The sequence below is a fragment of the Narcine bancroftii genome, chromosome 2, assembly GCF_036971445.1.
Source record: "Narcine bancroftii isolate sNarBan1 chromosome 2, sNarBan1.hap1, whole genome shotgun sequence".
Lineage (NCBI taxonomy): Eukaryota > Metazoa > Chordata > Chondrichthyes > Torpediniformes > Narcinidae > Narcine > Narcine bancroftii.
Window position 1 is genome coordinate 149,987,877 of NC_091470.1, and position 24,037 is coordinate 150,011,913.

Below are 24,037 nucleotides of genomic sequence, written 5' to 3' on the forward strand. Positions count from 1 at the left end.
TAAACATGTACCATTGGTGTTTACATGCATATCAACAAGAACAGATGCATGCAACATTACCCCAAATTGCCATTGTGGATACAGACCATTAACCTTTACCAAGCTTAGTAACCAAAAAAAATATTTTAAAAAATTGAAACACCTAAATGACAGACACCATAATAATAAGAAATCAGAAGGTAGAACAAGACTGTAAAAGAAATGACAGTGAGGGGGAGAGAGAGAGAGAGAGAGAGAGAGAGAGAGAGAACATGCAAGAGAGTCATTAGAAAACTTGAAGATCAAGAATGTGTCAGCATTAAAGAGAGGGAAATGAAAGTTACAGAAAGAAAATGAAAGAACAAAAATCAATAGAAAGCAGGAAAATAAATCGTGGTTTATAACAAATTTGGTGCAATGCTCAAGAAAGGTACAAGTCAGGTATCCGACTAAAATATTTGTTGAAGGAGGCAGGATTTTTTGTGCCATAGTTTTGAAATAATTGTTCATGGTTCTTCACTTCTGCTAAAAATTGGATTCAAAATTAAAGTAGTTTTGTTGGATGTCACCTTGGGAATCTGCCATTCTCAGTAGGAAAGTCTCAGTTCGACTTCTACAGAGAGCACGTGGGAAGCAATCAGAACCTCTCACTAAGGAGCAAATCAGCCAAAGTTTCTGTTCTTGATGTCGATCCAGTAATTTCATTACACGAGTGTGCATGGAAATCAACAGAACCAATATCAACTGTGATGGCAACGCAGTTGTTTGGCTGAGAGCACCTCACTCCTAAAAGTCTTGTACAAACTCTGGGAAGTTATGGGCTTTGTGGCATGAGGATGGAAAATGGACAGGGAGAAAAATTTGTGTATCAGTTGGGAGTCAACATCTCCATGAAACAAGTGGAAAAAGGAATCTTCCTTACAACTTCACTTTCAACAGGCACAACTAAGAAAAAAGGAGCAGGATTCTAATTTCTGCTTATTGTGAAAAATTCACGTCTATCTGCTGATTTTGATGCTCTTAGAGACACTTACCTCCTCTCATGTTCCACACACCACTTCTGTGCTCCACATCCTTGTTTCCACACCTTGACCATCCGGGTGAAGGCCTGAATGCATGGCTGCCTGTGGCCAATCACCACCGCCTCCCTCTCTGCACAAACATTAGGCCTGAAGCGGGGGAAAATAAAATTTGATTAAGAGGCAGGTCCTGGTCTGTGTTGGTAGAAGAACATGCAGCAGTGACAACAACAAAAAAAAAACAGCTAGTCTCTCAAGTTAGTTTTATGAAACCAGACCTTCCTGTGCAGAGGCTAAACCCAGACTAAAAGAAAAACATGAAAATTCCTTGCCTAGTTCCTCAAAAGCAATCCAGTAGATCACATTAACCAGTTGTACAGTATACAATGTAATCTCTGTACAAGTCAGGAACTTGCCCAGCTCCCTCAGAAGAAATGGCAGGTACTCAGTGCCCTTCAGACCAGACACCAATGCTTTGCAGAGAATCACCATTATTACTGCTTGAACTCCATTCCACCAGGAATCATTAAATTGATGGATTAGCAATTTACAAACCTTGTAACAGCATCTCAACACTACAATAGGCTGCAGAATTTAAATTTAATTGAATAAATACATTGGTATCAGTAATTAAATTCATGAACCGCACCTTAAAAATACATTTGGCTCTTCATATTGGGCAAATTATGCTTCTCCCGTCTGTATATGTTTTAGCCTGCATGTCACTCCTGACACAGCAAAATAGTTGATCCTGAACTATGACCACTGCAGTAATGCTTATGTAAAAGGCAGTTCAGAAAGACAATTAATGTTGAACAGTGAGTGCTGGCCATGCCTGCAATGCTCATGCTTATACTGGATCCAAACACTGCCTTTTTGGACACTGAACCATGTTTGATGCAGAAGACCAGTAGCAGATGCAGGATTTCACTGCTGTGGTAGTAACAAGTTATTCTGATTTCTGTGAACAACATCTCAAGTGTTTTCCGAATTTTCTCACGTGACCCTATTTATCACAGCTGATAAATCAGCTATTCATTATTTTCAATTCTTTTTCTCCTTTATTTCAGATTTCCAGCAACTACGGAGCTTGGATTTTGGAATAAAAGTAAACACACAATGCTGGAGAAACTCAGCAGGTCAAATAGCGTACTTTATATAGCAAAGATACACAATATTTCGGGCTTGAGCCCTTCAAAGCATGTCCAAAATGTGGGCATGCATCTGAATAAAATGATTAGGGGAGGTAAGGGTCAGGGGAGGAGCATAGGTCCAAATGCAAGAGGTAGCAGGAGGATAAGGGAGAGAGGGCATGAGAAAACAGGGGGTGGGTACCACACAACTCTTGTTGGAGTCAGCTGGTTACCCATACTATTCAGTCACAGAATATTTGGCAACGTCAATTTTAAATTTAGACATACAGCATGGTAACAGGCCCTTCCAGCCCATGCTACACAATTGACCTTCAACCCCTGTAAGTTTTGAAGGGAGGAAGGAAACTGGAGCACCTGGAGGAAATCCATGCAGACACAGGGAGAAGGTACAAATTCCTTACAGAGAGCGGGGGATTCAAACCCGGGTCACTGGCGCTGTGACAGCGTTGTGCTGAATGCTACACTAAGCATGCCGCCCAAATACTTTATGACCTTTGCACTCATTTATTCAAGGATTTGAGTTGCTTCCTGGTCACAAGATGCAAAATGAGATTCAGGTTACCAAGTAGCACCAGGTTGCACACAAATCACTCCTGCTGAATCCCAGGGGTAGGAAGATATGCCTTAGTGAAATACTGTTAATCTATCAGGTTCCCAAATTATCATATAATGATTTGGTAAGGAGTGATGGTTCTTTGATTCAAGTCTCTGCCAACCAAGGATAAAAACAGACTTATCAAAAGCTGTGCAAGGCCCTGGAAATTCCAAGAAAAGATTCTTGCTTTTAGTCGCATATAAATAATCAAATTCAATTGCAAACGTGCCATTGTTTTCTGGGCAATGGGAAGAGGGGTGGTTTTTTTTTTGTTTTTTTTTTAATTCATGATATTTCAACAGGGTGTAATGTACCACTAACTCAAGTCAAAAATCTCACAATAAGATATTCCCCCCCCCCCCAATGATAAGCAGCAATCAGGAAACCCCTGCATTGCTGGCGACTTCTGAACAACTGAATGACGACAATGCTCCTCTGTGGTTAAATAGTCTGCTGATGCTTGAAAGGATGAAAAGGAGGACTCGACACTGGTTCTGGAAGAGCAAGTCCTGGACACCGAATAAAGGCAATTTGGTCTCTTCAAATGCAAGGTAAATTAATGCTAAATTTTCAAAAGAATAGAGTGAGTGGAGAACCAGTGCAGGAAAATAAGCATGCTCCTAGGATAGTGATCAAACACCCAGTGGATCTACACTAGTTTTATCTCAGACACCATAACCATATAATTAGTGTTTGAGTAGGAATTCCTAAAATGCAAATCCTCACCTACAGGCTACAGACTTTCCATTAGAAAGCAGACAGACCATCTGCAGTTCTCTTCCTATGTACGTTGGAACATTTAACCTTAGAATACATCCAGTTCAGCATTAAATCACCTTTCCCCCCCACCCCACTCAGAAAGAGAATGTGTGGTTTGTCATTATAGGTCATTAAAACCTTGATACAAATCCAGTATATTGTGTTTAAAAAAAAAATTCTTAACAGTTACAGCACGTAACAGGCCTTCTTGGCCCATGAGCCCATGCCGCCCAAATACAGCAATTAACCGACAAACAGCATACATTTTTGGAAGGCAAGTGGAAACCAGAGCATCTAGAGGAAACCCATGAAGGTCACTGGGAGAATGTACAAACTCCTCGCAGACAGCACCAGATTCACACACCGGCCACAGGCACCATAATAGTGTTGTGCTAACCATGTAGCCCTACATTTATGTGAACTTGGTATTTCAGAACAAATTATTCAGGGTGGTTATAATACTGAATTTGCTATCGCAGGATATTGTTATAGTGAGAAGGATGGAGTTCTCACTAACTCAAGACGACAAATGAATAGAAGAACATACTTATACGGTGAGTTGAGGGGTGAGAGGAGGCTTATGTTGGGCCAAATTGTTTCCATTAAATATAATTCATGCAAATATTTGGTCCTGGAGCATTGGAATCTGACTACAAAACTTTGATGCACACAACCTCAGATTTTATTTCCAGTATGAACATTGACATGCTAGGCCAGCTACTTCAGAATACTTACCACTGGCAGCCCAACTTCAAGCCTGAAGTGTGGCCGTTCACAAATGTTAGGGGGAAAAATACAAGCTGATTAAGGGAAGAGATTTGAAAAGCCATGACCAAATTGGTCAATTGTGAAATGGAAAGGAAGGAATGAGAAGACACTCCCTCACTCAATTATCCCACAAGTTACAAAGTTGTGGTTAGAACAAGAGACGTGTAGCAGAATAATGTTTTGCACCATTGGAATGATAGTGAATTTCATTCAGCCACATTTATTAATCCATTTTGTGTGAGATTCTTACTGCTAGTCCACCAACTGCACACACGCAATTCCTAACTGAACACAAGTGGACACATCACTATTACAATGTAGTTTAAACTACATGATTATTTACAAATTAATGTCACTTGAATGCTACAAATAAATTCCTGTTTTTCCTTAAAGATAGACCTTTAAAATCTGCCCCATCACTCACATTTTGTTAGAAGAGAAAGTGCTTTGCATAATTTACACTCTGGTTGTAATCTGAGGACCCAAATGTCAGGCATGACAAATGGACGTTCTAAAATTCAGGTGATATTCAGGTCATTGAAAGATTTGATGACAATTTCCTTGTTCCTCTAACCTATTTGATGGTGATTATATTCAAGATCATGTCACCTAAATGATAATGATCTACACGCATTATATTGCCTAGAAGTCTAAAAATATTTTTTTACTGCAAGATGATTCTGGGTATTCCTCTAATCAAATAAATTTGATTAATTTGGGATTTGTGTCACTAATTACAAAATCAAATATTTTGATTGCTAATAATGTCTAGACAAGGGGAATCTCTGCAAAACAGAGAGCCAATCATTTAAAACCAAGGTGCTTTCTTCTTGGAGTTTAGTGCATCTTTGGAATTCTGTCAAAGAGGGTGACATATTCAAGGTAGAGCTAGATACATGTTAGAAAAATAAAGGAGTTGAGGGTTTGGGGGCATTGGCATGGAAGAGGAGTTCAGATAAGCATATATCATATTGTTTGATAGTACAGACTTGAGAGGTGAAGTGACCATTCTTCTCATGAGTTCATGGCAATATTGTTATTTAAATTGTAGACATCTGCAATGATTTATTTTCTAGCACAATATAGTGGAATATTCACTTGAGCTGGTAAGGTTCACCCCAACATTAATCACCATCCAGCTATAAAACTATCTTGAGGCTGAAACCCTATGACTGCATCACAGCATGTTACCTTTGCTCTGTCCACATCAATGACAGGGACCTCTCTGTGGCCAGCCATTTCAATTCTGCACCCCAATTTCACACGTCTGTCTATGGCCTCTTGCACTGCCAATCCAAGACGACCCACAAATTGGAGTAGCAACATCTACTCTCCAACCAGACGGTATTAACATAGCCTTCTCCACTTTCTGCTAGACCACTTCCCATTTTCTCTTTTCCAGCTCTCCACACCTTCTCTCTCTCCATTCACAGATCTTGGCTCCCTCTTCTCCTCACCCCCCCCCCCCCCATTTTCTGTTGTGCCCTCCCTCCCTTATTCACCCATTACCTCTTGCCTGTGGGCCTGTACTACTGCTCCTTATCCCTACTGTTTTTGGTCAGGTGCCTATTCCTTGAAGGCCTCAAGCTGGATATGCTGCTTATATATATATATATTTGCTACATAATGTGCCCTATTTAGCCCATTGAGTTTCTCCAGCATTGTGTTTTTAACTTCAACTATGCAGACTTTCAGGTTTTATTACACCATTTATGTCAGCTTCCCACATTTCAAAGATTCAAGTACATCTTCAATATAAAAGCAGAAATGTACCAAGTCTACTGTATACAGTCTCTCTCTCTCTCTCTCTCTCTCTCTCTCTCCTGTAAGGGTTTCCCAGCACCAAAAGGTGCCAGAAAATCTGGCATTAACCCAAAACCCAGCATGGTTCTCGATTCAGACAATCCACTTAATTTCCAAAGATTTTGGCAGCAGCACTTGGAAAATGGAGATCTTGTGAAAAGATCCCTTTTTGGGTCCACACATTTTACTAAGTGTAACCATTATTCAGTTAGTCTGTATCAAATAAGACTCTGTAAAAAGCACGTATGCCATGGGAAATAAAGCCAGTTGACAATATGCCACTAAGTAGGTTGATCTGTTCGGAATCCCTAGGCAATCAGATTTTCTCTCTCCTAGCTAATTAATGTCCAAATTTATGAAATACAAATACGCAAAATAGGCCTTTTAAAGAAAGAATCGTTTGTCGAGTGGTGCAGGGTGCAAAAATTGCCATCTATTGCAATAAGATTCGGAATTGGACCCGAATTAATTGCTTTTCATTCAAGAATGGGAATATTCCATTTGAACTCACCGTCCTTGAGTAATGACAGTGGTGGGGCAGTTCTTGATGGCTCTGCTGTTGGTTGCATCCCGAGTTTCCGAGTCCTCGTAAATCTCATCATCGATATTGATTTTTATTGGGGGAGAAGAGGAGGAATGTATGGGAGAAGGGCAGCAAGAGCACCCTGGAGAGAGGGGCAGGAAATTGGAACCAGATAAGTGATGTGGAATTACAGATTTACTGGTTATAAACTTTTCTGAACTGGTTTCATGAGAAGCGCCAGGGCGTGAGAACTTCACCGCGACAAAAAAAGTTACATCTGACAAAAGTTACTCGAAGAGTAGGCGTCCACAGTGGACTGCAGTACAGAATCATTTTAGAAAGTTAGCAAAAGGATCGGGGGCTGTCGGTGAAATTAACCAGGATCGAATCCATCTCTGTTAGCCCGATCGAACAGCATACGTTACCGTTTACACAGAAAGCCACTGTCCGAACTACATTTCATCTTCCCTCGCCAGGAAGAGCATTTCAACATCCACTCTGAAAATTGCAGATAGTTCAAGTTAGCGATCTTTGCTCCATAAAGTACCCTGTTTGACCAGCTGAGTTTCTTCAGTATCGGGGTTTTAACTTCAACTACGGTGTCTGCAGATGTTCGGACTTCATTTCTGATATCTCAAGATATACTTCTTTCCCCCGCCCCCAATCAATTAAGGATCTTTTAAAAGGTGATACTTACATATGATGTTGCAATATTGCCTGCTTCATCGCTGAGGTGACAACAAGGAACAGCAAACAATCCTTTACTGACACTTTGTACATTTTTTTTGGCGGACAGTTTAAAGAATTTATACTGAACACCGGTAAGAGCCCAGGTTTCTTCGAGAGCTGGTAAAAATGCAAAACGTTCAAAAAAGCTAAAGAAAATCAATTGGTCCTCCGTGTAAACTCCTGTACAATTTGCCCTGGCATCTTTTCAGACAAATCTAGGGAAGCCAGACTTCCTGAATGTTTGAAATTAAAAGTTGAAGCTGGTCATTTTACAGTTTCATCCTTCCCAAATTTCCACTAGGATGGCATTTCAGACGCTAACCGGCCATTCCACGTTAGTGGAGCTTCTTCGATCGTTCCCGCGACTGAGAGAAGACACCGCAACATTCACATCTCCGCTAAAGTCCACCCAGAACTAGATTTGCATGGACCCGAGGGTGGAGTTTCAGATCGGACACACCCCCTCCATTCATTCATTCATTCATAAAACCCCACCCCTCAGCCTTCTGCCACCGTCCAGGCCACGGCAGGAAGGCGAGCGAGCGTCCTCATGCCGCTTGAAGGACCAACATGCAGGAGAACGAAAAGAGGTTCAAAACGGTGTTGTGCGCTTTTTATGAATTCGCGGAGGTGTTGCGAGATTACAAACACCACAAAAAGGGGTTGAAACACTTTTCTAAATATACTCCATCAAGCCCTTTAGAAATTTGAACATTCCTGCGTTTTACCCCATCATACCAATTCTCCATTCCCCCCCCCCCATCTCCGCTTACTCCACATCAACATCGATACTCATCTAGTTCTGGTGAATTATCCAGCTAGAAGGTTAACTTTGTTCTCCAGTGTCTGACCTGATGAAGGTTTCCAGAACTTTCTGTTGATATTTTACAAATTCCAGTCTTCTTGCTATTTTGCCTGTGACTGGGAGATTTTTGTTGGACTTGGGAAGATTATAGACAACACCTTCCTGCCACTGATCCCTGCAGGAATGCAACACCCATCTTTTAGGAGATTGCTGATAACGCCACTGGGTTGCGGCAGAAGTGACAATGGCACACAGGTGGCCGTCAGGTTCTGTTACCAAACCTCAGCTGTTATCGTGGACCGTGTGGCCAAGGTTTCTGTTGTGGATGGGGGGAAAGAGGTCCCAAACTGCCTATGATCTTCGCTGCCACGTCCCATCCAGTTTCTGGTCCCTCACAACGAGCTGGTCAGGCACAAGAGCAGTAGCCCCCCCCCCCCCTTGCAAGTCTGATCTTCTTTTCACCCACCACTGTGCAAGGGGACTTCACAGATTGGCCATGGAAACCTCCAAGAATTAGCTGGAATGAACTGAAGAAGAGGTAGTAGAGGCAAATATAGCGCTCAAAAGGCTAGTGGATAGGCACAGATAAAAACACACCAAAATGCAGAAGGAACTCAGCCAGTCTTGCAGCTCCATAGGAGAGAAAGATATATTGCTGACGTTTGGGGCCTGAGACTTTTTTCAGGGTATGACAAAGAATAGGCAAAAAAAGGAATTTTCAGAATAGACACAGAGCTGACTAGGGGAGGAGTCCAGACCAAGAAAAGGGTGTTAGTTTGATATAAGGGGAGAGGATTAAGAGGGATACCTACCTAATGCAGCCAAGTGGGATTGGAGGTTGGCATGCACTGGGTGAGCCAAATGGACCCCCCCCCCCCCACCCCTTTCTGTGATGTTCTATTGTGAATTCCATTGATAAATCCAAAAACAATTTTAAAAAAGTCTGGAATTTATTATACATTTTTCAAGGCCTTGGGACAACTCGAAGCACTTTGTAGCCAATAAATTTTTATTCTCAAGCTCTGCTGTGGGTAACAAAGCCCTCCACAAATGCCTCACTTTGCATCCAAGCTCTCCCCTGACTCTCGTACTTGACACACCATCCTGGGGTAGTCAAGGACAAGTGAGAACATTTTTTTTTTAAAATTATGACTGTTAGATAACCCAATTGTGAGCCTGAAATCCAAACATTTTTAGATACACCTAAACTCCAAGTTGTTGGGAGTATTTGTTGTGAAACAAATACTTCCTTGCACGAGTTACACATTCTGTAATAGTCCAAATACTACTGGCACAAAGATCAGTGTGTAGAGCAATTGTACTGACCACCCTCCAAGTCATGCGTCACCTACTGTCACCACCTTGAGCACTTCCACCAGCACTGTCTCCATACTATCCTCAACATCCACTGGAGTGACTTCAACACTTAAGTCATTGAACAGGCGGAGATTACCAGCATCAAAACCATGCTGTTGAAAACACCACTACACTGGTCAGAGCAAGTCTCTAGGATGTAGGATCATCACCTGCCCAAGATTTTGCTGTTTGGCAAACTCTCCACTGGCCACCATGACAGAGAGGCTCTGAAAAAAAGGTACAAGGACTCTGAAGAAATCCCTTGGTGCCTGTCACATTGACCATCTCTAATTGCCTGGTGACACACCATTCACCAGTCTTCTCCTTCGAGAATGCACACAGGTCTGGTCTAGCCTCCAATTGCTTGGCGACACACCATTCAGTCATCTCCTTCGAGAACGCACACAGGTCTGGTCTTGAGGACAAAAGGAAATGAAGAACCATAACAGTAGCAAATCCAGAACAGAATTTCCTTTGCAGCCAGGCATGTCTGGCCCACATTGGTCTCGTCAGCCACCAGAGAGTCTGTAGCAGATGTGGACAGCCCCTTTCTTAAATCTTCATTCACAAAGCCAAGCCATAAAGTTGTTTGCATTGACTGAACTAAGCTGGAGGCCTGGCCCCAATAGCCTCCTCACTGTAAAGCAACTTGCCAATGCACACCTGAATCAAGGCCACCAGAGAAGTGGGCAGTGGCACAGCTAGTGCACAACAGATCTCCATTAAACCTTTGTTAAGTGAGAAGTACTCAACTGAGACTGGCTGAAGGGATATCAGGTATTGGAACCAGGATGCAAGGGCACTGACAATTTCTTTCTTGTGTCAGAGGTTCAGATCTGGAACTCTAGCTGTTGATTGTTTGGGCTGCAGGAATGCTGGAGGGGAGTCCATAGCCACTCGGTGACTCCAATTTTCTTCTCTATTTGACTGCAAGAACCGCTTCAGGCAATTTCTGACAACAGCTTTGTCTGCCTTACAGCAGACGAAAGCAAATTCTATGCAATATTGCACTGTTTTATTACATGACAATAAAGGAATCTTGAGAATAAAATACCACTCTGGGCATGGACACAGAGTGCTCTCAATAGTGTTTGGGACAAAGACTTATTTTTCCTTGAAAGGCCCCGATGCTCCACAGTTTTAAACATGAATTGTTTCATTACACATGTAATATTCCAGATTTTGTTAAGGTTTTTTTTTTAAAAAATGATACAAGTTTTCCAAACATACAATATCCAAGTAAAAAATATAAAAATCAAATATTAATATCAAATCTATTATACAATATAAACTCCAACCCTCTTCCCCACTAAACCTCAAAAAAGAAAGAAAAAATAAGAAAGAAACTCGAATAGAAACCTGGTTGCTGCGTTTCCCCCTTATCACACAGAATTAATCATTTATAACTTTTAAATATTTCAAGGAGGTTAATGAAGCTCAATGCTTGATCCACACATCATAAACCATTTTTAAAGATTGCTTTAGCTGCAAGAAAATTTATAACAGTGACAGTGGGCGTTGGAATGCAGAAACGCATAGTTGTGTTCTTTTGGAGAAGATCACATAATTTGAGAGATAAATATGAGGCTTTTTTTAAAAAAATTTGGCACTATTCTTATACCTCTTCTTTAAGGCTCAAACTTCATTAATGTCCCAAATGAAAAGGGGAGTTGTGGTTGCTCGGCAAGGGGTATGGGGCAACTCAAAGAGGGGTGAACTTTGGGGTTAAGGTATTAGTGGATGTGGGAACTGCAGGGGTACTTTGTCTTAAATGTGTTGTCGTTCATTAAGTGCAATAAGAGAAAACTAAGAAAATGGGGAAAGGGGGATAGAGGTGGCGAAGAGGTGGATGCAAGAACGTATTGAGACAACATGGAAGAGAGCCTGAGTATACAGCAATGGTACATGGAAATGAATAAATGTATTCCATTGGAAAAAATAAAGTCACAATCTTTGAACAAATTTGGGAACCGTACATGGAACATAAGAGAGAGCTTCATCCCCTAAAATGAGAATGAAAATGATAAGACGACAAAATGACTGGATTCAATGTATAATAAATAATGACACATTTTTCTTGTTTGTTTTCCTTTTTGTGACGATATTGTTTTATGGTTTTATTGTATATGATGAATATTTATGGGTATTGGAGGGGGTGGGTAGAGGGGAGGGAAGGGGGAGAAAAGGGGAGAAAAGACCACTGTAAAGTTAATGAGATACATTTGCACATATCTTGGTTGATATAGTTCACAGTGTGAAAAATAAAAAAATTATTTTAAAAACTTCATTAACGTCCTGGTTCAAGGTTATTTGTATTATTTTGGTTTGTCCTTCTAGAAATTACACCTTTTTTAAAAAAAATAGTCCCCTCATTTCAGGGCACCATAATATTGGGGACATTTGGCTTCACAGGTGTTTGTGAGGACTCAAGTCTGTTTAATTGATTCATTGGTGCAGGTATAAGAGAGCTAGGCTTGCTTCTAAGCTTTTAATCACCCTCAGAATCTGTAGTTGCTGTTTTTCAACAAGAGGACCAGAGTTGTGACAATGAAAAAAAATCAAAGACATGAAGAGGCTGAAAAAACAATAAAACAGTGAGAAACATCACCAAAATCTTAGGATTGCCAAAGAGTTTGGAACATCATTAAAAAGAAAGAGTGCAGGCATTTGGATTTCAGGTCACTAGAAAGCTCTTTCTTCTTAATGATGTTCTAAACTGTAGATTTTGGTAATCTTAAGGTATGGGTGATGTCTCTTAATATTTTATTGTTTTTCAGCCTCATAATGGCTTCTTTGACTTGCATTGGCAAAATTCTGGTCCACATGTTGAAAAATGGCAACTACAGACTCCAAAGGTGATCAAAAGCTTAGAAGCTTTTAGCTTCTAAGCTCTTATACCTGCACCAATGAAGCAATTAGACTCACCCGAGTATTCACAAACTCCTATGAAGCCAATGTCCCAAACATTATGGTGCCCTAAAAAAGAACTATGTATAAAAAGTGCTATAATTTCTACAAGGTCAAACCAAAATGTATACAAATAACTTTGAATAAAATCTGGAATGTCCACTGTAATTGCATGCAAATTGTTTAATTGCAAATTGACATTTGTGGAGCATGGACAAATAAAGAAAAAATGTGCAGCCCAAACATTATGAAGGGCACTGTATTTCAGTCCGACATTACACACTGATGAAGGATCTTTGACCTGAATCATTAAATCTCCTTTTCATTCCATTGGTGTTGCCTGACTTGCTGAGATTTCCAAATATTAACTGATTTAATTTCCGACCTCCGGCATCTGCAATATTTAGGTTATTTCCCCCTACCAACCACCCACCCAAACCCAGTTCAAGAATGCCATGCTGTCAGAGAAAGCATCCACTGGTGGCCTGTGATGGACTCAAGCTCTGTCATGTTGGTGCATTGCATTCCAAGAGCAAGGATGAAAACACAGCTGAACTTTCCTCGAAACATCTCAACAGATCATGTGGCTTTTTAAAAGTATATTTACCAGCTGGGGTGCTGATGTCACTCTTAGTGCCTGATTTATTGTCCTAAAATTGTGGAGGCAATGATATTCATCTCATATATGGGCCTGGAGCTAAAAACAGCATTGTCCAATTTTTCTGTGGAAGGAAATCTATCATTTATAACCTATAGTTTCCTGGTTGCAATTATGTACACAAGGTTTATTTCCAGGTGTATCTAATTATGTGAACTGCTGCAATGGGATTCAAAGTCAGAACTATCTTTTGGCCCACTGACTTAATCCCTGTGTGACTGGAAGTTGTAATTTGTGTAACTATTTAAATGCAATCTGCAGTGCTTGCTGTATCCAAATCAGCTATTTTTTTTTTCATATTACAACAGTAACTCCACATCAACACTTTATTGCTATCTGAGAACAGAATGAAGATGTATTTAACATGGAACAATACATGCCAGGAACAAGCCTTTCCACACACAAACATGCTACATAAACCAAACTCTTGCTGCTTGCACAGGATACACATCTGTTCCCTGCACATTCATCTGTTTCACCAGAATCCTCAAACACTACTATTGAATCTGTTTCCACAACTACTCCAGGCAACATGTTTCAGACACTTACCACTCTTAAAAACCTTGCCTGCACATCTTCTTTAGACCTTCCCCATGTCCTCAGGTATGGAACTTTTTTTAACCTCAAGAATAGTTTCTGACTGTCTATCATTCTTCTTGTAATTTTATAAACTTCTCTCTAGTCTCCTCTCATCCTTCAATGCTCCTGGAAAAACAACCCAAGTTTTTCCAACCTCTCCTTCCAGCTCACACTGTCCATTCCATGCAGTATCCTAGTAAATCTGTTCTGAACCCTTAAAGGCTCTACATTCTTCCTGTAATGGGATGACCAAAATTGCAACAAAGTTTCATACAACTTCATTACTCTTATACTCAATGCCCCAACCAATGAAAGCATACGCTTTCTTTACCATGATCATTTCTAAGTATCAATGAACCTGGATACCCAGAGCCCTCTGCCCATCAATGTTTCTAAGAGTGCTACTGCTAACATTTCCCTACCATAGTGCAACACCTCACACATGACTGGATTAAACTCCATCTGCCATTTCTGTTCTCATCTGTCTTTCTTTTCTTTGGCTTGGCTTCGCGGATGATGATTTATGGAGGGGTAATGAGCTGCAGGCTCGTTTGTGGCTGACAAGTCCGATGCGGGACTGGCAGACATGGTTGCAAGGGAAAATTGGTTGGTTGGGGTTGGGTGTTGGGTTTTTCCTTTGTCTTTTATCAGTGAGGTGGGCTCTGAGGTCTTCTTCAAAGGAGGTTGCTGCCCGCCGAACTGTGAGGCGCCAAGATGCACGGTTTGAGGCGATATCAGCCCACTGGCGGTGGTCAGTGTGGCAGGCACCAAGAAATTTCTTTAGGCAGTCCTTGTACCTCTTCTTTGGTGCACCTCTGTCTCAGTGGCCAGTGGAGAGTTCACCATGTAACACAATCTTGGGAAGGCGATGGTCCTCCATTCTGGAGACGTGACCTACCCAGCGCAGTTGGATCTTCAGCAGCATGGATTCGATGCTGTCGGCCTCTGCCATCTCGAGTACTTTGATGTTGGAGATGAAGTCGCTCCAATGAATGTTGAGGATGGAGCGGAGACAACACTGGTGGAAGCGTTCTAGGAGCCGTAGGTGATGCCAGTAGAGGACCCATGAATCGGAGCCAAACAGGAGTGTGGGTATGACAACGGCTCTGTATACGCTAATCTTTGTGAGGTTTTTCAGTTGGTTGTTTTTCCAGACTCTTTTGTGTAGTCTTCCAAAGGCACTATTTGCCTTGGCGAGTCTGTTGTCTATCTCGTTGTAATTGTATCTCATCTGTAATTGATCAATATCCTACTATACTCTTTGAAAACCTTCTTCCCTGACCAAAATTCTGCCAATCTGCAAATTTACAAACCCACCCACCAGCTTTTTCATCAAATTCATTTAAAAAAAAAATCAATCATAACATTGATCCCTGCAGAGCACCACTAGTCTCAGACCTCCAAGCAGAATTACACCCTTCCATCTCTAACTGCTGACTTCTACAGGCAAGCCAATTTCAAATCCAAACTATCACTTCTTCACAGGTCCAATGCACCATATCCTCTGGATCAGCTCATCACAAGAAACCTGAGCAAATGCCTTACTAAAGTCCACGTGGACACATCCACTGCCCATACTCAGTCATCTCAAAAAATAACTCAATCAAATGTGTAAGATTTGACCTGCTCTGCATAAAGCTAAGCTGACTATACTTTCCAAATGAGTTTAAATCCTATCTCCTCCTTCCTCTTCAAAAAAATCCAGAGATCTTTCTTCTAAGTAAGATAAGAAGTAAAGAACTTGGACTCGATTTGGATGGTGCACAAAAAAGTTTCATTATGATAGCCTTAGCTGTAGCAAAAAAATGTATAATGTCAACTTGGAAATTAGAAGATAGCCTGAGAATACAGCAATGGTACATAGAAATGAGTAAATGTATTCCATTGGAAAAAAAAACATATAATTTAAGAAATAACATCACAGTATTTGAACAAATTTGGGAACCATACATGGTACACAACAGATACACAACAGAGAAGTCCTACTGTGGACCTCCACCGCCTAAAATGACAGAATGAGAAGACGAAATGAACTGACCCAGTGTGTAAAAGTAGATGACACAATTTTCTTGTTTATTTTCATTGTACGATGACATTGTGTAATGGGTTTAAGGTATCATATATGTTGAACGTTTAGTGGGTGAGGAGGGGGGTGGGAAGGAGGGAGGGGGGGAAGGGGAGAAAATGACACTGTGTATATTCAAGAGGGAAATGTTTGTGTATTTTTGTCAATATGGTTAATAGTGTGAAAAATTTAAAATTTTTTTTAAAAAAAAGCTTCACCACTGATGCAAGCCTCACCCATCTAACTTCCTGGAATATCTCTTTCCCTTTCTGAACAATGGAACAACATTAGAAACATTCCAGTCCTCTTGACCTTGCCTATTGTCATTGATCATACAAAGATCTTAGTCAAGGCATCATTAATGTTTTCTGTTACAACTTTCAATAACGTGGAACCCCTGGGGACTTATCCACCTTAATACTCTTCAAAATATCCAACACCATTCATACTATTATTGATGCTTCAAGAACATTTCCATTTATTTCTGCAGGGAGCAAGCAGGTGGTTTTATCCCCAGCACCCAGAGCCAGCCTTCAAAAGTGTGCTGACCGGCTGCATCATGGTCTGGGGACACCAATGCACCTGAGCAAAAACCCCTGCAAAAATGTAACAGACACAGCCCAGGACATCACACAAAATCCTCCTCACTATCAAGAGCATCCACAGGGAACGCTGCCTTTGGAGAGCAGCAGCAATCATCAAGGATCTGCCACACATACTGTTCTTACTGCTACCATCAGGGAAGAGGTCCAGGTGCCACAAGATTCAGGAACAGCTGCTACCCCTCCCCAAATAGACTCCTCAACAATAAACTCAATTAAGGACTCTTATTTTTGCACTTTTTTACCCTCTCTGTATTGCAGTTTGTAATAATTTCTTCACTTTTTTTTCCTTACACTACCATTAAGTGGTAATTCTGCCCACAGGAAAAAGAATTTCAGGGTTGTCTGTAATATCACATATGTACTCTGACAATAAATCTGAAATCACAGCTCTGAGTGTCCATTAATCACCAATACATCCAATGTCTTAACTATTATATGTGGCCAGTAGATGTTAGCAGGCTATAAGACAAAGATCTAGTCAAACCACTTACTCACATAATCAACCACACTAGTCATTTACTACAAGATTACTTACCACCATGTGTGTGAACCATGACTTCTCCTTATAGAGTGGCTCAAACAGGGCAATGAAGGTTTGAACGGTTAGAGCTCTAATTTTGCCATTTTTAAAAAAAAGACAATTTCAATTAGCGTTACAGAAATTGAGCTGCATAAAACTCTACCACTGTAAATATACAATTTAAAAGTATAACACTAAAACCAACAACCTCCCTATGGTACAGCTGCTAAATACACTACAATCCAATCAGGAAAGCCCCACATTTAATCTTGTCTGTGTCAAATTAATTGAAGTCAGCTGGGCTGCCATCTGCAATTAAAGCTGGGTATGCAACTGGGGTGCAAGGGGGAGTAGAAACAGCTTGCTAGCCATAGTTTTGGAGTCAGTGGTGACTGATGCTCATTGCCAAGACTGGTTAATACCGAGCCAACACTTTTGAACATAACTTTACAAAAGTCAGTATCTAGGGTCAGAAAAAAAAAATTAAGGGTTGAAGGAACTATTTCTGAATAGCTGCTGTGTTGGCAAAACTCTTCCCTTCCTAAATATACAAAACTAAAATATATTCTGCTTTGAATTGTTCACCACTGTTGTATTCAGAGGGCAAGGGGGAACATTTTTGAAAATGTCAACTATTAGGAGGGGCTGCAGGAGAATGGAATAAATGTAATGTGGAAAGTTGACAGCATAAGATCAGACAATAACTTGGACAAGAATGGTTGCCTTTGCATTTTGGAAAGATTGCTTGCTGGTGTACTGGTGTCTTGACAGCACAGTCAGTTTCACCTGGGATACAAGGGAAAGTATGGGAGATTACATTTAGGAAATTATAATGTGGGATGGTAAGAGACAAAGTCTGAATTAGGGCTTTTAACTGATATACTGACTGCTGATCAACATGTCAATCCCACCAGAAAACTGTGCAGTTAACAATGCGTGGGAAACAGAAAGGCACTGTACCACCTGGAATTTTGTTGCTGCGTTCCTGCCTGCCATAGTCAGTTAAAGTCCACCACATGTTGTAAGCACAAGAGATGGGATAAAGCACTGAACAGATACTAACTTGCCTTTCCAGAAGGAAGGTATCTTATCATATTTGATTGTCTGCAAGAAGAGTGCCCCTCATCAGTGAGGAATGTATTCACTTGAATCTGAATCTTCAGAAACGTTCATAAACATCATCAAAGCAAATAAATCGATCCAGTATAATGTCTAGCACATTGTTGCAGCTTCAAACAGAAATATTTACTGTGAGAATAATGAAATCAGATTTCTGAAATACAACCTAGGATAGGAAGTGTCTGGCCAAGAGTCTAAAATTGCAGTGCAAGGAAGGAAAGGCACAGTAGCATTTAACCTTGCATTTCTTTTTTTTTTCTTTGGCTTGGCTTCGCGGACGAAGATTTATGGAGGGGTATGTCCACATCTGCTGCAGGCTCGTTGGTGACTGACAAGTCCGATGCGGGACAGGCAGGCACGGATGCAGCGGTTGCAAGGGAAAATTGGTTGGTTGGGGTTGGGTGTTGGGTTTTTCCTCCTTTGTCTTTTGTCAGTGAGGTGGGCTCTGCGGTATTCTTCAAAGGAGGTTGCTGCCCGCCAAACTCTGAGGCGCCAAGATGCACGGTTTGATTCTCCAGTATTACATCATCTACTCAATATTTGGAAGAAGGTTCATGTAGAAAGAAATAAAACAAATTATCAATTACCAAAACTAATATTGACGCAAAATAAGTTACTCCCTTTTACAATAGATAACCTTTCCTTTAGAGAATGGGAGAAAAAAGGGATCAAAAGAGTAGAAAATTGTTTTTCAGGAAATAGATTATTATCCTTTGAAGAAATGAAAGATAAATACAATATAACTCAAGATACAGTGCTGGCATATTACCAATTGAGATCCTACTTGAAGGACAAATTAGGAAGCAGTCTGAGTTTACCAGAGGGAAGTAACTTTGAATATGTGATTACAGATACAATGATAATCAAAAGATTTATAACAAATATGTATATTAAACTGCAAGAAAAGGAGAATGAGGAAACAAATGGTAAAACTAAACAAAAATGGGAACAAGATTTAAATATAAAGATAAAGAAGGAAACATGGGAGAAGTTATGTTCTGGAACGATGAGAAATACAATAAATACAATAAGTATGATACAATATAACTGGATACACAGGCTATATATTACACCTCAAAAGTTAAATAAATGGGACCCAACAGTATCTGATAGATGTTTTCGATGTAAAAAAGAAATGGGAACAACAATTCATGCAATCTGGACATGTGAGAAAGTAGAAAAATTTTGGGAAGATCTAAACCAAATATTAAATAAAATTACAGAAAACAATATACCAAAGAATCCAGAGATCTTCCTCCTAAGTAACATAAAAAACAAAGAATTTGGAATTGATTTGGATGATGCACCAAAAAGATTTGTTAAGATAGCTCTAGCCGTAACAAAAAAATGTATTATGTCAATCTGGAAATCGGAAGATAATTTGAAAATACAACAATGGTATATAGAAATGAATAAATGTATTGCATTAGAAAAAATAACATATAGTTTAAGAAATAATATTGAAATATTTGAACAAATATGGGAGCCTTACATGAAACACAATAGCGAAAACCTACCGGGGACATTCACTACCTAAATTAACGAAAGGAGAAGGAAATGAAAAGAATTGACTCAGTGGAATTTCTTGTTTATTTTTATTGAATGACAACATTGTTTGACTGGTTTAATGTATCCTAGATTTTGTACTTTAAATGGACGGGAGGGGGGAGGTAGGGAGGGTGGGATGGGAGGAGGGGGGGGGAGAAAATGGCACTGTATATATTTGAAAAGGAAAAAGTATGTATCATGGTTAATGTGATTTATGGTGTGAAAAATAAAAAATTTTTAAAAAAAGATGCACGGTTTGAGGCGATATCAGCCCACTGGCGGTGGTCAATGTGGCAGGCAAAAAGAAATTTCTTTAAGCAGTCCTTGTACCTCTTCTTTGGTGCACCTCTGTCTCAGTGGCCAGTGGAGAGCTCGCCATAGAACACGATCTTGGGAAGGCGATGGTCCTCCATTCTGGAGACGTGACCCACCCAGCGCAGTTGGGTCTTCAGCAGCGTGGATTCGATGCTTAAGGACTCTGCCAGCTCGAGTACTTCGATGTTGGTGATTCCAATGAATGTTGAGGATGGAGCGGAGACAGCGCTGATGGAAGCGTTCTAGGAGCCGTAGGTGATGCCGGTAGAGGACCCATGATTCGGAGCTGAACAGGAGTGTGGGTATGACAACGGCTCTGTATACGCTGATCTTTGTGTGTTTCTTCAGGTGGTTGTTTTCTTTCTTTGGCTTGGCTTCGCGGACGAAGATTTAGTAAAAAGTCCACGTCAGCTGCAGGCTCGTTTGTGGCTGACAAGTCCGATGCGGGACAGGCAGGCACGGTTGCAGCGGCTGCAGGGGAAAATTGGTTGGTTGGGGTTGGGTGTTGGGTTTTTCCTCCTTTGCCTTTTGTCAGTGAGGTGGGCTCTGCGGTCTTCTTCAAAGGAGGCTGCTGCCCGCCAAACTGTGAGGCGCCAAGATGCACGGTTTGAGGCGATATCAGCCCACTGGCGGTGGTCAATGTGGCAGGCACCAAGAGATTTCTTTAGGCAGTCCTTGTACCTTTTCTTTGGTGCACCTCTGTCTCGGTGGCCAGTGGAGAGCTCGCCATAGAACAAATCTTGGGAAGGCGATGGTCCTCCATTCTGGAGACTATTGATTTAATTGCGTTTAACCTTTCCAAGGTTCTTCACTGCTCTGCTGCTGATTTTGAAGTTTGCTCAGGATCTGCTGCCCCCTAGTGTCAACATAAATTAACATCAATCATATTCAGTAGAAGTCTGAAAAACCAGACTGCTCAGGGATTCTCAGGGAAGTATTTTTAAAATTTTAATTTAAGGAGGAATAAAGAGTTGAACAAGTAAACTTTGATATTTTACGCATTAGCAAACACACCATGCTTCATTTATCAAAACGAGCAGTATTAAAGAAAAATAAACACGAACAAAATGTAAACATAAAATGTTTTCAATGCGAAAAAAGACGGTGTACAGTAATGCTTGAAATTATATTTAAAAATGAACATTGTAAAAAAAAAGTAAAATGAATTTCTTGGTGATAAGATGACCTGTATTAAGCATGGTCACTTTTTGCTACTGTCCATCTGTGGCACTTTTGCATGCACACAAAAACCCACTAAATTTAAAAGGTTTGAGAGTCCGGGTTCTTGGGTGGTCTGGATTTCTGGCATTCAGATTTTTGGACTTTTACTGTAGTGATAAACTGTTAATTGGGTTAGGGCCATTATTTTTTCAAGTGAAAACCACTATGGGTCATGTGAGAGTCATAATAAGTAGTAAATTAAAATAATGCTTATTAAATGGTTTGCTTTCTTGCTCTCTCTCCTCATACTTTCTTTATCTCACTGGTTGTTTTTGTGCCCATTCGTCTCTTAATGTTTCCCACTATCTTTTTCTGTCTCAATCCTTCCTTCCTCCTCAACATCATCATTTCTTGCTATTCTTCCTCTGATTCCCCCTTCACTCACTCCTATCCATCTTGCCAGCTCACCAATTTTCTCTCACAAATCACTTGCCCTCAGTCTGAAAGTAAACAAATTGGTTGGTAAGTGCTTTGCAGCTTTTCTCATCATTTTAAAATAGAATTCTGCAATTTAGGAGGAGGTGGGTGAGGACCTGTCTTCATTGGAAGGCTGCAGTGGAATGGGGTTAGTACCTTCAATTTCCCAGGACTCCACGTATCAGAAGACATCTCCTGGCATGAGAAAGGAGAGCTCCTCCACTATGTCCTCCATGAAGAAGGCACACAAACACCAAACACATAAATTAACATCAACTATATACAGGAGCTTGTCATCAAGTACTCTGTCAACCTTCTGAAGGTGTCATATGCAAAGTTTATTGACTGGTTGTATCACAGTCTGGTTTGGAAACTCGAGTATCCCAGAATACAGAAGGCTGCAAAAAAACATTTAAGAAGAATTTGTACAGGTATGTAGATGGGAGAGGTATGGAAGGCCATGGACTGGGTGAAGGTGAATGGGATTAGGCAAAAAAAATGGTTCAGCACAGATTAGAAGGGCCAAAGGGACCTATTTCAGAGCTGTAATATTCTATGGTTCAAAGTGGCAAACCCAATGAAGTCCATGATGGGCATGATCTCCCAACCATTGAAGACATGCCAGGCGCTGTCCCGAGAGGGCAGCTAACATGAAAACAAATCCCCATTATCTTGGTCTTCTCAATACTACCTTTAATGAAAAAGTGTAGAAGCCTGAAGTCCAACATCTCTAGGTTCAAGATGATTTTTCTCTTGAATCTTCCTATACTACATTAACCCAATCCATCAACTATTCAGACACCATCAAAAAATGCTCTCAAAACACCCACTGCAACTGTGAATATTTACTTATCTTTCCTTTACAGTCTTTGCACATTGTAATTTAATTTATACTGTAATTATTGGTGTGTCTTAAGAATCCATGTGACTGCCTCAAGAAAGAAATTTCTGTGCATCTGTATATTATTTATATTTATTTATTGTCATATTTATTAATATGACAATAAACTTTCATTCCCAAACTCAATATCCCTCAGCCTAAAATAAATCTGTACGAAAATTTTGCAAAACTGCATTTCAGCATCATTTCCAAGGACATAAGAAATAGAAGCAGGTATAAACCAGGGCATCACATTCAATAAGATAATGACCAAACCTTTACCACTTTCCAATATCAACTCCATAATTCTATATCCTCTTAATATTCGAACATCGATCAAATTTTGTTTTGAATATACTCAGTTACTGAACCTCACACCTTTGCTCTGTCAGTTACAACAGCAAGAATTTCCAGTGGCCAACTATTTTCATTTCACACAACAATGCCATACTGATATGTGTGTCCAAGGACAATTGTAATGCCAAATATGGGTCACCACAAATTGGAAGAACAATTCTGTCTCAGCAGACAGCATCAATTACCATATGTCTTCTATACAGCTGCTGCGGTTCAGAAAATTATTCCAAATTTCCTGGAACACAGTCTGTGTAAAAAATTTGGAGCAGGAATAAGGACTCATTCCCATTTCGGCATTTCACCTCCTCAACCCCTAGTAATTTTCATGGATCGACTGTGATCTAAACTGAACTGCGGGCGATCCATGAACAACGGGCTAATGAATAGGAGGTCCAATTTATGAAAATACCGCACTTTCATTCTAAATTCGCAGTGTGATCTAAATATTTGGAATTTTGGTTGTTCCTGTGTGAACAGCCACTCCAGGAAGATAGGGAAACACCAGAACAGAAAAGTCATGTAAATTCTATGCAAAAAAACATAAATATCAACTTCTCCAATGTCAATTAACCCCCCTTCCCCCAGGCTCTCTTTCCATACCCCCTTCCCAGGCTCATTTCTTCCAGCTTTCTGCCCCTTCCTTTCCCTCTCCTATCAAAGAGCTCCTCTTCTAAGCCTCTGCCATTTTCCAATCACTTCTCAGTTTTTACTTCTAACCTCCCACTTGCAGCCACTTACATGTTACCCTGTGTTAATCCCCCTTCCACTTCCAATCTCCCCCTACCTTTTTATTCAGGCTTCAACCCGTTTTACCAGATTCCTGACAGAAGGGATCAGGCCCAAAACGTTGGTTACCCTTTACTTTCTATGGATGCCGCAGGACCTTCTGAGTTTCTCCAGCAATTCTGTGTATTGCACTTGATCCCAGCATCTGCAGATTTTCTTGTTTCACTGACTGAACCTCGGGCTCATCTGGGTGAAAAAATTACTTAAATCTGTATCGCGAAGAGCCAACCTCTTACTTTGACACTGTGATCCCTGGTTCGTAATAACTGATCAGGGAAACATCATTCCTACATCTGGCCTTTTAACAATTTAACCTCTGGAGTGGATGACCTCACATTTTCCACATGGAACTGCATCCATCTCATCCTCATTCACTTAGCCTGTCTACATCCCTCTTGGCATTCTCATAATTCATCCTGCCTCCTGGGTCCTGGCTTTCTATCATCAACAAATTTAGACATGCCAGTAAACTCCAATAATCCCCAATCTGATTTTTCATAAGTCTCAGTAATTTGGCATCAATTTCTCACCTTCTCTTAAAACTGACAACATTAGTATCATGGCTCCATT

General features: G+C 40.5%; 1 protein-coding gene across 3 annotated transcripts in view; it reads right to left on the minus strand.

Annotated features, from left to right (window-relative positions):
* Positions 1–24,037, minus strand: part of LOC138754360 (multiple epidermal growth factor-like domains protein 6) — a 294,761-nt gene that overhangs the window by 267,478 nt on the left and 3,246 nt on the right. For 2 of the 3 annotated variants that reach the window (XM_069918534.1, XM_069918531.1), the window contains exon 2: positions 1,014–1,148. In XM_069918534.1, the coding sequence (XP_069774635.1) occupies positions 1,014–1,148 (135 nt within the window). Of the gene's footprint in view, positions 1–1,013; positions 1,149–7,297; positions 7,696–24,037 lie in introns of those variants that run through there. The other variant, XM_069918533.1, reaches the window with a different exon arrangement.